The 15200-nt window shown below is 31.3% G+C and overlaps 1 protein-coding gene across 1 annotated transcript; it reads right to left on the reverse strand.

Annotated features, from left to right (window-relative positions):
- Positions 1–2859: 2859 nt before the first annotated feature.
- LOC117179324 (CLIP domain-containing serine protease 2-like) lies at positions 2860–8348 on the reverse strand. The gene is made up of 3 exons (XM_033370991.1): positions 8138–8348; positions 7191–7556; positions 2860–4594 (listed from the first exon to the last, which is right to left on the reverse strand). Exons 1-3 carry the CDS (start codon positions 8193–8195, stop codon positions 3882–3884), a joined length of 1137 nt encoding a protein of 378 aa, XP_033226882.1. The 5' UTR covers positions 8196–8348; the 3' UTR covers positions 2860–3881.
- Positions 8349–15200: the final 6852 nt, after the last annotated feature.

Genomic DNA, 15200 nt, shown 5'->3' on the forward strand with positions numbered 1-15200 from the left:
ATAATATTAATGATTGATTGATAATGAATAAAGTGGTCTCAAAAATAAATTGAAATGTATATTTACACTATAGTAGACTTGAATTGCTTCCCTTTTTAAAATAAAGTTTGAAAAATAACATTGAGTTTTATAAAGTCATATAAGTTATATTTTGTTCTATAAAATGGCTAAGTACGACATAATTATACGGGATACAAAAATTTACACACTGGTAATTTGTATAATTCACTTTTTTTTGCAACAGAAATTATGAACACAATGACGGAATTTGCTGAATTGCAGTGACTAGAAAATTTTTGTAGTTTTAGAGACTATGTTCTGTTTACGTTGTTAAAGTATTAAAACTACCCTGCTTGAAATGACGGATAGAACCCAGCTAAGAACCGGATGTAAGTTGGTTCTTACCTGGCGATATTTGAATTATACCTGGATTTTGTTCCCGGTTTATACTCGGTACTTGATTAGATTCTATCTGGATTGATATTTTTATCTCCGGCTTCTATATGGCTCTCGTGACTCATCCGGGTACTTCAAGATTTGTATCCAGTTTATTGTCGGGATTGGACCTAGTTTATACCCGGCACTTGACTGGGTTCTATCTGGGATCAGATAACATCTACCGGATTGCTACATAAGTATTATATACGGAAAAAAATTCATTAAATTTTATAGAACTAATCCAATAGTAGAGGATACGATGGGTAGTTTAATAAAAGTTAAAATCGTCTTTGTTTTACATTGCGTTCAACAATGCAACGGGAAATTTTACAAAGTTCTATAAAATATTTCGAAATATTTTGGAATATCAAAAATATTTGAGATTATAAAGAACATCAAGAATACCAGGAATATCTAAGAATATTGAAAGAATACGTTTATGGGAATATTTAGTAAATGTATCAGGAATATTGGAGTGATCGACGATTATATCAGGAACGCAAAAATATGTACCCCTTTGTTATCGGTTTCTATTGGAAACCTCTCCGAATTATATGTGGGTCAGCCAATAATCAAAAAAATTGATTTATCTTTAGTGAGAATTTTATAGAAATATTTACAATATTTCAATAATAAATAATATCATCTAATAAGAGAAGTAACATGCAAGGATAATTAAGAAATTGGTCATTAATCTACTTTAGTAGAATTTTTTATTAAATATTGATTGTATTTCACTATTTTTTTTAATACACTGTTTCCAACTTTTCACTAAATTTTTAGTCACATATGACTAATAATAAGTTGAATTTTTTGACTAAATTAAATTATTTCCTTTGTTGTGTGACCATCCAGATCGTAGGATTCAGGGATGGTAGTAAAGAGCTAAAAATTTACAAGTGGCCATGTGCCTTAAAGAGACCGGATAGGAACCGGGTAAAAAAGTATATCCTTATTTTAATTTCTGGTTCCATTTGCCAGATAAGAACCGGGTAGTACCAGGTAGCCGGTACACTTTAACTTAATAATTTACAAGTGAACACGTTCCTTAAAGAGACCGGATACGAACCGGATAGAAAAATATAACCCTATTTTAATTTCTGATTCCATATGCCAGATAGGTAGGAACCGGGTAGCACCAGGTAGCCGATTCACAAGCGTCGATTGCCATATAGAGACCGGATAGAATCCGGGTATAATTCTAATTTTATATGATTATTATTTTCATTTTGTTTCCATTTACCAGATAAAAACCGAGTAGGCGCGGATAGAATATTTAAACAACTTATTTTTTATTACCATTTCCCGGATAAGGACCTGGTAGACCCAGATAGATCTCACAAAATTAAACTAGAGACCAAATGAAAACCGTATAGAACCGGATAAGGAAAGAAAGGGTATGTAACCGGTTCTTTTCCTGTTTCAATTGGATTTCAACCTATCATTTTAAGCAGCGATATATCAATAACTATGTATAATTATGTATCTTCGTGATCGGTCACGATTACTCAAGAAACTATGCTTTTAAAACGTCCCTATAATCGTGACCTATATTTCTCGAACGACAAGGTACTCAGTGAAGATTTTACTTAATTTTATGAAACAAAAATTATTTTTTATTACAAAAAAATAATTTTCGTCCTGATCAAGTAATTTCTTGATATATTAAAAGCTTAAGCAAAGAAACGCCTTGGCGAACCTAAATGTTTAGATATTTTCCACGTTTCGTGATTCGTCGCCACCGGCAATATAAATGATTGTATTTTACCCATGTGTTCTATTTGCAGAAAAAAATTAATTTGGTTTCCAGAACAAATACTATCCAAACTTACTTTAAAATATTTTAGGATTGTATTTTTATGCGGAAAATACTTATTTGTGGCGTTTACACCTCAAAACTCACGATTACTGGGACCGCCCGGATTATTGGGACATCTAACTTAAGGGATTTAAAAAATTTTCAAGAAATATCAAAGAATGTTGTAGAATTTCCAAAAATTTTAATGAATTTTAAAGAATTGCACAAAGTTTAAGGGATTTTTTAGGCATTACTTTAAATAAAACTAAATTAAATTTTCAGGAATGTCTGTTTAGAGAACTGTTCTTTAGCGAATAAAATCAATTTTATTTCAAGGGTTTTCTACGGATAGCAAACAATTTAAGGGATTTGTTTGAATCTCTAAGTGTCTTGAAAATTTTAGGGGATTTTACCTATTTCAAGGGATTGCCATAGAACTTTAGAAAGTAAATTGACTTTATATTATTTCTATGGGATTTGAAATGATTTCTACATATTTCTAACTACTATTTAAAAGATTTCAAAGAAATTTAAAACGAGTTAAAATATTTCAACGGATGTTAACAGATTTAAATTATTTTAATGGATTTACAAATATGCCTAAAGATATCAACGCATTTCAATGAAATTTTAAGTTATTTTATAAATATCCTATAATCGTTTTCTAGGTAATTACCTTATATTATGAATTTTCTATCATCGTGAAAAATCTCTGGAAATTCATTATAGAAAAATCATTATAATCCTTTAATGATTTTCCTATAATGTTTTGTGTTAAAGGCAGTTTGCAATTTTTAAATTAAAGTCGCTTTTGTTCCTATCGTCGATTCCAGTTTTTTGTATTTTACTTAATTTATTTTGCAGTTTTTTAAATACTATCTACAATTAATAATAAAATAGCAATAATAATAGTAACATCTGCCATTATGAAAATAAAACGGGTTCATACCCACTTATTATTATTTTGTTGTTATAATAGAGAAAAGGAAAAAGGTCATAAAATAAATCCTTTTAACTTCGACATTTTTTTCGAGTAATAAAAATATATTTACATATTTGAACAGTCTAGTCACCATTCTGTCATTCTGCCATTCTATCAGCATTCATAAAATAAAATTCGCTGAATCTTTTCCGATTCTAATAGGTTAATATAATTGAATGATATTGAATTTTTTATATTTATTTTGAGTTTAGTTGAGGTATTTAATTTCAATTAAATGAACACGTTTGAATTTACCTACAATTCAGTTAAATTCCAGACCTTTAAAGAATAAATTTAATTTTTATTATTTTAAGTGATTGCTACATATTTCTAACAATTAAACAATTAAATTCAAGGGATTTATGTGGGTTTTCACTGATTTTCTAAAGGTATAAGCTATAAGCTTCCACAACGCTAAGAATGCGATCTAACAACGACTCAAGTATCTGGATATTTTAATTTAACATCTCCGACAGTAAAATCAAATATATCGTATCATTGGAGGCTGTAACATCTCAGCAAGAGGTTTCTTAATATCCGTATATTAGGTATTATCTGGTCTTTTAATAAGTATTAACGTTCATTTTTATCCGTATAGAAGGACTGAATTTCGAATAACAACAATTACATGGTATTCAGTTAAATGAATTTGAAAATTTCTAACTATTCTTTGATATTCTGAAGGATCCAGGGAACGAAATCATGAACCTTGGAGTAGACACCAGGCCATCCTGGCATTCCGCAAGGTGAAGGTCCGAAGGAAACAACCCCAACACTGACCCATTTTGGTTTGTCATCATTGGGTGCCCTCACCCTGGACATGAGTGGACCACCAGAATCTCCTCTGCAGGAATCTTTTCCAACTTGACCTCCAGCACAAATTTGTCCATCGCCAAGTTCGACACCAGCATTTTGATAAGTCCTTCTGCACTCATCATTTTGAACAAGTGGAAGCCTGACCTTCAGCTTAAAATTAGACTCAGATCTAATTTCTGTTTTTCCCCATCCTGCAACATCAAGTAACCTTCCAAGGCTGGGATCTTCTGGTAAGCAAATTGGCTTGACGTAGTGGCTGAAGGTGACATCTCGCGCAAGTCTGAGCAAAGCGATGTCATTCCTCTGTTCTTTGGCAGTTGGTATGTAATCTTCATGGGCGATTTGCTCTTCGATGGGAACAGTTACGGTTGGATCAGCACAGACACGTGATCCTGATTCATTTATGCAATCTATTTCCTGGGCTGTGTCGTATTCGCCCAAACGAACCCGTGAGAGTTTCCAGGATTTTGGAAGGTCCTTACCTTTTAGACAGTGAGCTGCTGTGAGGACGTATCGTTTCGATATGAGAACTCCACCACAAGCTGTTGTTATTCCGTTAGCTGTAATTATAAAAAGTAAATATTAGTAGTGATGATAAAGTTATTCAACATTATTATGGGCAATGCCCACTTGATCGCCGTCTGTTTGCTTGCTCTACCTCTACTATATAACTTCCCCTCACGCAACTGAGATACATTCAGACTGCTGTTGCCGACGCGATGCTTGCCAACAGTTTTTGTAATAATAAATTAATATTATATTTAAAATTTAATATTTTAGGGTGATCGAACGATATGTTACTTATCTTAATAGGTTGAAAATTAGAATAAGAAATTAGGGAAATTTCTTTCTTAATTTTATAAAACATGTTCATGATTTTTAATGAAATAATCTAAATTTGAAGTGATTTTAGGAAACTCGATGCAAATTTAACTGAATTTAGGGAAATTGCAATTGAATTGAGAAAAATTTTAACAAAATTAATAGCATAATATTACATTTTATTATAATTCAATGTAATCCAAAATGTAATCAATTAAATCTAACGAAAATCTACAGAATTCACAAGAATCGATTATTATTCAACTAAATTTAATGGAATTTAATGGAATTCAAAGGAATTCAATGAATTTCAATTTAATGTAACTTAATTTGAAGTTGTCCGCAAAATATTTAAGTGAGTTTAACTGAATTTAAAGAAATCCAACTGAATCCATTGAATTTTAATCAATTAGAATAAATAAGTCAATAGCATGCAATTAAATCAAATCAAATTCCATTAAATCTTATGAAACTATACGTAATTCAATAAAAACCAACCATATTTAATGTGAATTAATGCAATTTAACTTTATTTGAAATAAATCTCTTGAGACTTTAAGTAAGTTCAACTAAATTCCAGAAAATTCAAATTAATTTTTATAAATCTGTATAAGTCAATAATATATAATTGAATTCAATCAATGGAATTATACGAAATTCAATACAATCCAATGAGATTCAACGAAATCGAAAAGATTTAAGTGGCTTTAGAGAAATCCAACTGAATACCAACGTATTTTAATAAATTCGAATAAATAATTCAACAGTATACAATTGAATTAAATTATATCCAATCCAAATTAGTTCCAAATTTAATGAATTTCAACCTACCATACCTTAATTTGAAGTTCGTTTAAAAGACTTAAAGTCTTCAAGTGAGTTCAACTAAATGCAACGAACCCTAACTAAATTCGGTGGAATTTTAATAAATTCGAATATATAAGCTTATATCATACAATTGAATTCAATTAAATAATAAAAATATAGGTCACTCAATAGAATCCAATCGAATTGAACGAATTGTAATTGTAAAACAGCGGAATTCAATTTATTTCAATGGAATTCCCTGCATTTAAATGTAATCTAACGGAATTTTAAGTTATTTAAAGAGGAAGTTGAGTGAACTGAATTCAGACAAATTCTAACCGAATTCTAGCATAATAATAGAGATTCATTTGAATGTATTTCTTTTAATACCGTTGAACAATAAACAATAAACTATTGAACATACAACAATGGTATTCAACAGAATGCACTAATATTTTATGGAACTCCTCAGAATTCCATTTAAAAGAATGAAAAGAAATTAATTCAATAAAATACAACAGATTTCAAGGGTATTCAACAACATTCAATGGTATTCCATAGAAAACCTTAGAATTACAATTAATTAAAGTCTAAGTTAATAGGATATTATTGATAAAAAAATGCAAAGAAATTGTTTCAAAATACCTTTATCTCTTAGAAAAAAGATATTCTTTTATGCAAAACCAATAAAAGTACATAGATTCATTCAAAAACTTTAGTCTTTTCTGTTAATGTATGTTCCTGCAGTTGAAATTGCGGTAAACATCGCTTTCTGATCAAAAAACTTTCTTGCTGGAAAAATTCATATTTTATTGTTTTGCAAAACATTTTTTTTAATTCATATGTTTCTATTTTATCAATATTAGAATGATTCTAAATTTCGTGAAAGTTATAAAAAAAAAATTTATTTTTTTTTCTAGAAAAGTAGGAATGAAAGGAAATAAGAAATTAGAAACATTATTATATGATACTATTATTTAAAAGAATTTTAAATAATGGCGAAACAAGTCGGTTATTAATACTGCTGGGGTTTGCAATTCCTAAATTTTTTACGGTTACACTACTAATTATACTATTATACTAACTACTAATTTAAGTAGCAAAATATAACTGTAATAATTACACTTTAAATTTTAATCTTCAATTTTATAATCGAATGGACTGCCAATACAAATAAAAAATTTAATATCATAGCATACATATTATCGTTACTAAGTGCTACATTATCAGGAAATTATAGGTCATACGTATGCATAATTTATGATCCAGATTCATCAACATGTGAATATCTTTTTTTTCTTATTATGCTCATAATCTACATTCTCTATTTATGAAATTCTACACAGAATTAAAAGGATACACAACTTGATTTAAACTACTAATATGTGTATTAAATCAAAAAGAATTATATAACTTTTAAAAGGAATCACTTTCTCATCAAAAAGACCAAAATAAACACTATTTTGACAATAAAGGAACAATTCAAATTTTATTTTTCCTACTTTTGATAAAGTATGTTATACTCACGTTTTTGGTATTCTAAAAGAACCATCCAGGGAAATTCATCGATATCAGTGCGTTCTCCACCTACAATTCTCTCGTCAACATCCTGTCCACAGTCAGAAGGAAGTAGAGGGTGATTCCTGACATTTAAATTTGGACTGGGATCTGGATTTTCTCCTTGATTAATCGGTGGACGAGGCGTATTTTCCGGTCCGGAATTTTTTGGACAACAAACATTTGGATTTCTGCCAACGAAACCACACTGAGAGTCTTGCAAGAATTTTATTTGTTCGGGTCTCAAATTATTGGATTTTAAAATATTCAACAAGGGCGGACATCTTTGAATCGGAATACAGTCACCATTAAAACATGGATTTTGTGCTGACAATACTGAAAAAAATATTTTACCTTTAATACAAAATATTTATTTAAACAATTTTCGATTAAAAAATATTTACATGAAAAAATTATTTATAATTTTAAAAATCCAGAGTCTTTCAAATTACTTTTATTATCTCTGGAGAAAACGATTATTTTTATCAAGACATAATAAGTAAATTGTATTCCCAAGAAATAGATGTTGTTCCATCGTAAAAAATTGCCTCGTTTGTTATGAGTCATTAAAGGAGTTAAATAACGTCTTCTGAGGCTGAGTATCATTTATTCACACACATTCTCTAAATTTATTCACACGTCTTCAATATAATGGGAATTGAGCAAACATTCACGAAGTTCAAGGAAAAAGAAACTCGTTCAAAAACTATTAACTGCCTAAAAAATGTTTGAAATTTCTTTGATAATTAATTACTAGCTTTTATTATTTATTATATAAATAATAATCATATATTTGTTGGAAATTGTATTTATTATAGTAAAAAAAATCACTTTAGCGAAACCAAATCTTTTGAGATTGAAATTGAGAAATTATCTGGTTCCAGGTGAATCATTATTATTATTATTTTATAACTTACCTGAAATGAAGAAATTTGCCAAAAAAAGAAGGAAAAGGTTTCGTAAACTGAAATCCATGGCTATTTTTATTATTATAATGAAGTCTATTATTTTAAATCATTAATTAAATAATTAATTAAAAAATAATTGAAAAAGCGACACTAGATCAACCCTCTGATAAGAAGTTTAAATCCAACGAGTCCAAGAAACGATCGTCGACTGGCGGAGTACCAATGATGATATTATAGAGATGTAGAGATAGTGTGACCAGTGCCAGGGTCAACAAGTGCTCTCCCACCAACTCTTACAATTTCCACGAGAGATCCACTCAGGGACTTTGTGACAATTCCACCAGAAGATTTTGAGATTTATATTTTTTCTTTCCTTACAATTAGCAGAAAAAGATTGAATTCTCTCTGAAAAAAAAATTAGTCAAAAGAGTCAGCTTGCTTATTTTTGTGTGATCTGTCACATATTATGACTTCTTGAATCTTTTCTCCTGGGGTTATTGCTAGAGAGATTGATCAACGACCTGTGTCGGAGCGGTGTTGGGGAACGAACGAATTTGTCAGAAATAAATAATATGTATAACTTTACTACTTTACTACAAGTAGCTGTTGTTTTTTGTTTAGAAATCGACTGCCTGTGAGTCAGAAATGCCCTTATTTGAAGTCTTTGTCAGACGACAATATTGATTCGTTGTTTAAATAAATGTTATAAACAAAACAGATTTTCTTCAATTTTGTACCAGAAGATTTCGTTTTTGCAACCGAATAATTTTAAATTACTTGAAAAAATCCTTTGCTTATGATACTTACCATACAATGAAAAAGACCCTCGATCACATATTAGAAGATTTTTTATGGATGACAATATTAGTTCTTTATTCTAATAAATTTCATAGACAAACAACAAATTTTTGACGAATTCTTTAAATAATTAGACAATTATTTCAATAACAGATGTTGTTCTTAACAATGAAAAATTACCGAATTAATTACAGAAAAAGATCAATTACAAAATTTTAATTCAGTATAAAATAGTTTTGACAAAAAATTATTTAAACATATAAGATTTTGTTTTAAATAGTGTAGTGATGCCTAAACAACGTACCTATTTAATAATATGTGACAAAGTTAGCCAAAAACCTAGAATTTCGTACCTATTTTTAAGAATAAATTACAAGTAAATAATAATTTATTCATTATTTAATGAAATGTTAAATGCTTAAAACAAATATCAATTTTCCTATCGATAACTATTTGCCCGACTGAATGTAAAAAGTACCCTTCAATAAGATAGTAGGCAAACAAAATCATTAGAACAGACGAAAATTGCTTAAATAATTATAAATTCGTTTAAAAATGCTTAAAAACGACTGTCGCTTTATTATCCATAAACTGGAAGGTCTGCGAGTGTGAACGTTTTTTTTTTTTATTGAAAATTTAAAATTGTTCGGTTGGCTGAGGAGAGTGGATTTTTTTAACAGTAATTTTTATAAACATTTTTATTCTTAATTAGGTTATATTGTTTACGAAAATTGCTTAAATAATATTTTTTCAACCAAAAAATATGGAAATTTTTTGGAACAGCGTAAATATGGGCAGAAATGTATTGACATTTAATCCGGAAAATTGAAAAAAATTTCTACGCCGACAAATTCTTTTTCTTGAAGAAGCACTGTTCGTCAGCAGATTTACCAGATGATAATTCACTGAAGAGTAATTTTTAAAAATATTGTTGCTTACAAAATTCACTCCTCTAATCTCATTCTGATAATTTTGAATTTTCAATATAAAAAAAATCCATTCATACTCGCTGACCTTTCACTTGATAGATCTGTAAGGAGAAAAGTGATATATTTTCTTTATAACAATTAAAAGGTATTACAATACATACATCGCTCACCCTGCGAATGTGAATCCTTAATTAACAAATTCTTATTTTATAAACTATTGTTCATAGGGGCTTCGGAGAGGGCTCATTTTAAAGCGTATTTCATTCTCTAAAAATCATTTTCTGCACATATTTATAACATCTATTACCCGAAATGAATAATCCACGTAAACGTGTAAATATTTTATATATTTTTTAGTTATTTGTTAATAACAATAGTATCTCTAATGGTACAAATAAATGCTCATTTGATCGGACTGTACATTGATTTTGTTAAAAAGTAAATAAAATAAATTTAATTTAATTATATTTTGCATATCAACTAATTTATTGATATTTATTTTTTTACATTAATACTGGGATTCCCGTTAATAATAAGTATTTTTTTAAATTGTTTTAGGCTTTAAGCGTCAACTATATGAGATCACTCTTAGTAATATATATGTGTGATTATGTAAGAAAATAAACTCTCCAAATCGGCAAGTATAAAGTCGTTGTCACCGCCAGCAAAAATTTATTCATGGTCACTTAACTTCGGTGTAGTTTTGAGTTGCAATATGTTTGAGCCACAAAAAAATTGAAGGCACAATGAAAATTTTTATTGTTCAAAATGAGAAGCAACCAATTTCGCACCAATGATTTTCTTTGAGTGACATGAGCTTCTATAATTAAAATATTTTGTATAGCCTAATGAAAATGAAAGCCATGGGCCTGTTAGCACTTTCATGATTCACTAATGGAACAATTATTTTTACAATAATCATCACAGCCTTCTTTCACATGGCGTGACATTTTCGTTATTGGAAAAATCGAGGTGTGGCAAAAATTCCTCTAGTGCTATTTTTTGGAAGTTTGGTCAAATATTTTACATTTTAAACATCCCTTGGACACTTATTTAAAAGCCTTTAGAGAGTGAAAATTTATTTACGTCGGATTTTATGTTTTTCACTAATCTTTTTTACTTTTGCATGACACAGAAATAAATAAGCGAGTTCTGAGGTGAGTTCTTATTATGGATTTTAACAGTTACTCTGGTAGACTACTGTATTCAAGTAAACACGAGAACATCAGCAATAAATCTATTTTTTTTAATCCATATTGGAAACATATCATAGGAAAATTTGCATCTTCATTTATACCTACAAAGATGAAGAACACTTTTCAAGATTATTTAGAAATTGAAAAAGATCTAGATTATTTCATGGATACTCTTGAATTGAAAGTTAATATTGCACAGGACACCAACCGCCTAAGCCTGCAACTTAAAAGGGACTAGGTGTACCTTATGTTTTCGAGGTCGCTGAATCCGAATCCGGTGTCCGTTTGACGCCATCAATTCAGCATCAAGATCAAATCTACAAAATTAGTCGCTAACCAACTAAATTAGGGTACTTTCAGGTTTAAGTGGTCACTGCATTCGAATTAGGTGTCTGTTTGACGACATCAGGTCAGTATCAAAGTCAGTTTAAGGTCAAACCTACCAAATTCATCGCTCACCAACTGAATCAGGGTATCTTCAGGTTTAAGTGGTTGCTGAATTCGAATCCGTGATCGAGATAGACTTTTCAGAACATTTTTTTCTTCGGTAGGAGACTTAGTATATTGTAATAATGTAAATGGATTAGTTAAGAAAATTTTAAAGCATACCTTATAATGCTAGCAAGTGGCAGCTTTCCATAGATTCGTCTACAAGAAGTTTAAAAGGTGTTTTGTTGCATACTGGTAATAAAGATGCACCTCTACAAGTTGAACACTTGTTACACTCGGCGAAAAATACGAGGCTCTTCAGTTTCTTCTCAATAAATTGAATTACAATAGCCACAAATGGCAGCTCTGTGGAGATTCAAAAATCATTACAATAATGCTGGGACTACAGAGTGGATATACAAAACACCAGTGTTTTATATGCGAATGAGATAGCCGAGCTCGTGAGCAGCATTATGTAAAAGAATGGGATTCTTCGAGAAAATCTTAATCCAGGATCATTTAATGTTATAAATAAACATTTGGTAGAACTAATAAAAGTGCTGTTTCCACCATTACATATAAAACTCAGCTTAGTAAAACAATTTCTTAAGGCTATGAGAAAAACAGAAAGTAATGTTTTTAAGTCTGTTTTTGAGAAGTTTCCTAAACTTTCCGACGCTAAAATAAAAGATGGAGAATTTGACGGTCCGCAAATTAGAGCTCTGCTAAACGATGATGAATTTGAGCGAAGAATGACAGTGATGAAAAAGAAGCATGGCAAAGCTTTGCGCAAGCTTGCGCAAAGATTTGATGTGTGACTATTGCTGGTGCCTAAAAAAGGATATGAGGACCGTTCATAAAGGAAAGAGTATTCGAAGATCATTTGAGTAAAAAAGACGCGTTCTTCAGAAAAAATAAGTCGTTTTAAACAAGCATCACATTTTTATTCATATTTATCATCATACTTTAAACATCACATAAACCTGGCGTTGGCACCCCCGTTTCTGCAACAAGTAATTTCTAAAAGAAGTGGTACATCCACGTGGTTCAAAATGGGTAACGATGAAATCACTTCAACTGAATTTAAAGCATTTCTCACGCTGTATTAAGAGAGTTCAAATTTAATTTATTCTGAAAGTACCTGATACTATAGCATTCTTGAATGGCGACAAGGTTACAAATTATGGATTCGAATTCAGCGACAACTCAAACCTAAGGGAATCCTGATTTAGTTGGTTAGCGATAAATTTTGTAGGTTTGACCTTGAACTGATCTTGATACTTAACTGATGATGTCAAACGGACACTGGATTCGAATTCAGCAACCACTTGAACGTAAATAGAATCTGATTCATTTGGTGAGCGATGGATTTTGTAGATTTGAGCTTGAACTGACCTTGATACTGACCTGATGGCGTCAAACGAATATCTGATTCGAATTCAGCGACCACTTAAACCTGAAGGTAACCTAATTTAGTTTGTTAGTGATATATTTTGTAGGTTTGACCTTGAATTGTACTTAATACTGACCTGATGGCGTCAATGGACACCGGATTCGGATTCAGCAACCTCAAAAACATAAGGCACACGTTGTCTCTTTTACAGTGCAGGCTTAGGCGGTTTGTGGTCCTGTGTTATTATTAATAATTTAACATTGTTTTAAAAATATAAGTGCGTAATTTTGGAAAATTGGGATTTTAAACAGATTCTGAAAACAAAACAAACGTGCACGATGTCTGCAGCCAATACACTGCGAATGCTATCAGTATAACATTATTCGAACTAAAACCAAACAGTCTTATATATCCGGAAGCTAAATTTCGTAAATTTGGAACAAAATGTTTAGGACTTACAATTTACTCCAAGCTGTTGAAATTTTTTCCATCTGGTTCTTACCTCAAACTGTGAATTAGTATTTATTATTTATGTTTCAGCAATGTTATTGTGTATAAGAGTCCAACCATAATTATTTTGAAATAATAAAAACATTTTTCAGATATCAGGTCTTAAATATCTAGATGAATTTATTGCAGAAATAAACAGGGTGAATCATATTTTATCATTTGTAGATCGAAAAGCAACAAGTGATTATAATGCTGAAAAATCTGGGTTGATTATAGAAAAGGTATCATCCATATTTGCCCTTATGCTCGGATTACATTGTGATCCGAAATATTTTTCAAATCCAGAAGTTTTCAATCCAGAAAATTTTTCCCATGAAAAGAAGTCATCGAGGATTTCTTGTGTCTATTAGACTTTCGGGCTTGGTTCACGAAGCTGGATGAGTAAACAAACATAATTTCTTATTTAAATTTATTCTCATGATTGAATGAATTTTTTATTTGCACCGTTTTGAAGTACAATATTATATAATGATATACGTTTTTATTGATAAGGAACGATTAAGTTCAGAAGTCGGTTTTTTAAATCCAGCAATTAAGCAAATTCACGAAAAGAAATATATATCTTTTTTAGGAAAGGTATTTTGCAAATGATAGTTGGAATTGCTGTCATAATTTCAAAGTAAATCTTTTGAAAGAAAACTAACTTAAGTTTGACCTAAAATTTGTTATTACATCTCCTCAATGTTGCGTGTTTCCTTAATCTTTGAAAAATTGAAACAGAAATGAAATAAAAGCTGAGGCTATTCCGCGTAAAAAAAATTTGGTATGGGATTGATCTAAGAAAACATCTGGGATTATGTGTGTGTGTGCGCGCGCGCGCGCGTGTGTGTGTGTGTAATTGAAAGTTTGTCATAAGGACAACCGCTCCTAGCGAAATCGCGGTAATATTTCAGCAACAACCACGTCTCAAGACCGTGAGATAGGTGTCTACAATCTGCAACGGAACCAATACGATGATCCGGCAAAAGTTTCGTGCACCCTGAGAACAAGGAGCGACCCAAGGATGACCGCCGTCTGCATCTTTCCCGCAAGTGTTTTAGCGTATTGTTGACACGCAGGGATGCTTTTCAGGCTATTAACGAGTGAAAACTTGACACCTCCAAGACCGCCGACGACTTTGTCAGCTGGTGCCGAAAATTAGATAACAAACATGGTTCGCTTCTCGAAGTCAAGAAGAACCATGTCAAGTCTTGAGTGTACAGCAGAAACAATTGTCGAGAATATAAAGTTTCAGTATGTGCGGCACTTCTCATTCTCGACAATTGACTCGATTTCCCTAGGAGCATTTAGAGGAGCGATATTAAGGTTAATGCCGTAGGAGTGACAGAGATGGTAATAAAGCACTCTTAGTGCCGCATTGTGCCTTTGGATGTAGGTCGTTCCAGCATGAGTTGGACAACTAGATAGTATGTGAGCAAAATGCTCGGGGTGTGCATGGCACGCCCTGCAGCTATCATCGGGAATGTCTTGGCTCAAAATGTGGCAACGGTACGTTAAGGTGGAACTGACACAGTCTTAGCATGCCAAAAGGAAACCCTCCGTACTAGACTTAAATCCGGGCGATTTAAGGAAAGCAAACGTTAGCTCACGCGACATTGACTGATCCTCTACATTTCTGTGGAAGATACCGTGCATCCTCTTATCGAGGAGCTGTTCACAAAAGTTTTTCTCTTGTGCTTTCTTAATCCGGGCTTTCGGGAGTGGGTACTCGAGACTGATTAGATTTGATGCATTTTGCTCACCCCTAATACTGAAGTCAAGTCCGAGTGTTTCAGCAGCCTCCTCCGCTGCTTTGTACAGAAATGCTCCTTTGCCTA

The sequence above is a fragment of the Belonocnema kinseyi genome, chromosome 9, assembly GCF_010883055.1.
Source record: "Belonocnema kinseyi isolate 2016_QV_RU_SX_M_011 chromosome 9, B_treatae_v1, whole genome shotgun sequence".
NCBI lineage: Eukaryota > Metazoa > Arthropoda > Insecta > Hymenoptera > Cynipidae > Belonocnema > Belonocnema kinseyi.

Coding starts and splice junctions, on each gene's coding strand:
- LOC117179324 (XM_033370991.1), bottom strand. CDS start 8,195: ATGGATTTCAGTTTACGAAACCTTTTCCTTCTTTTTTTGGCAAATTTC. Junction 7,557..8,137: donor GGCAAATTTCTTCATTTCAG/GTAAGTTATAAA, acceptor TATTTTTTTCAG/TATTGTCAGCACAAAATCCA. Junction 4,595..7,190: donor TCTTTTAGAATACCAAAAAC/GTGAGTATAACA, acceptor TTATAATTACAG/CTAACGGAATAACAACAGCT.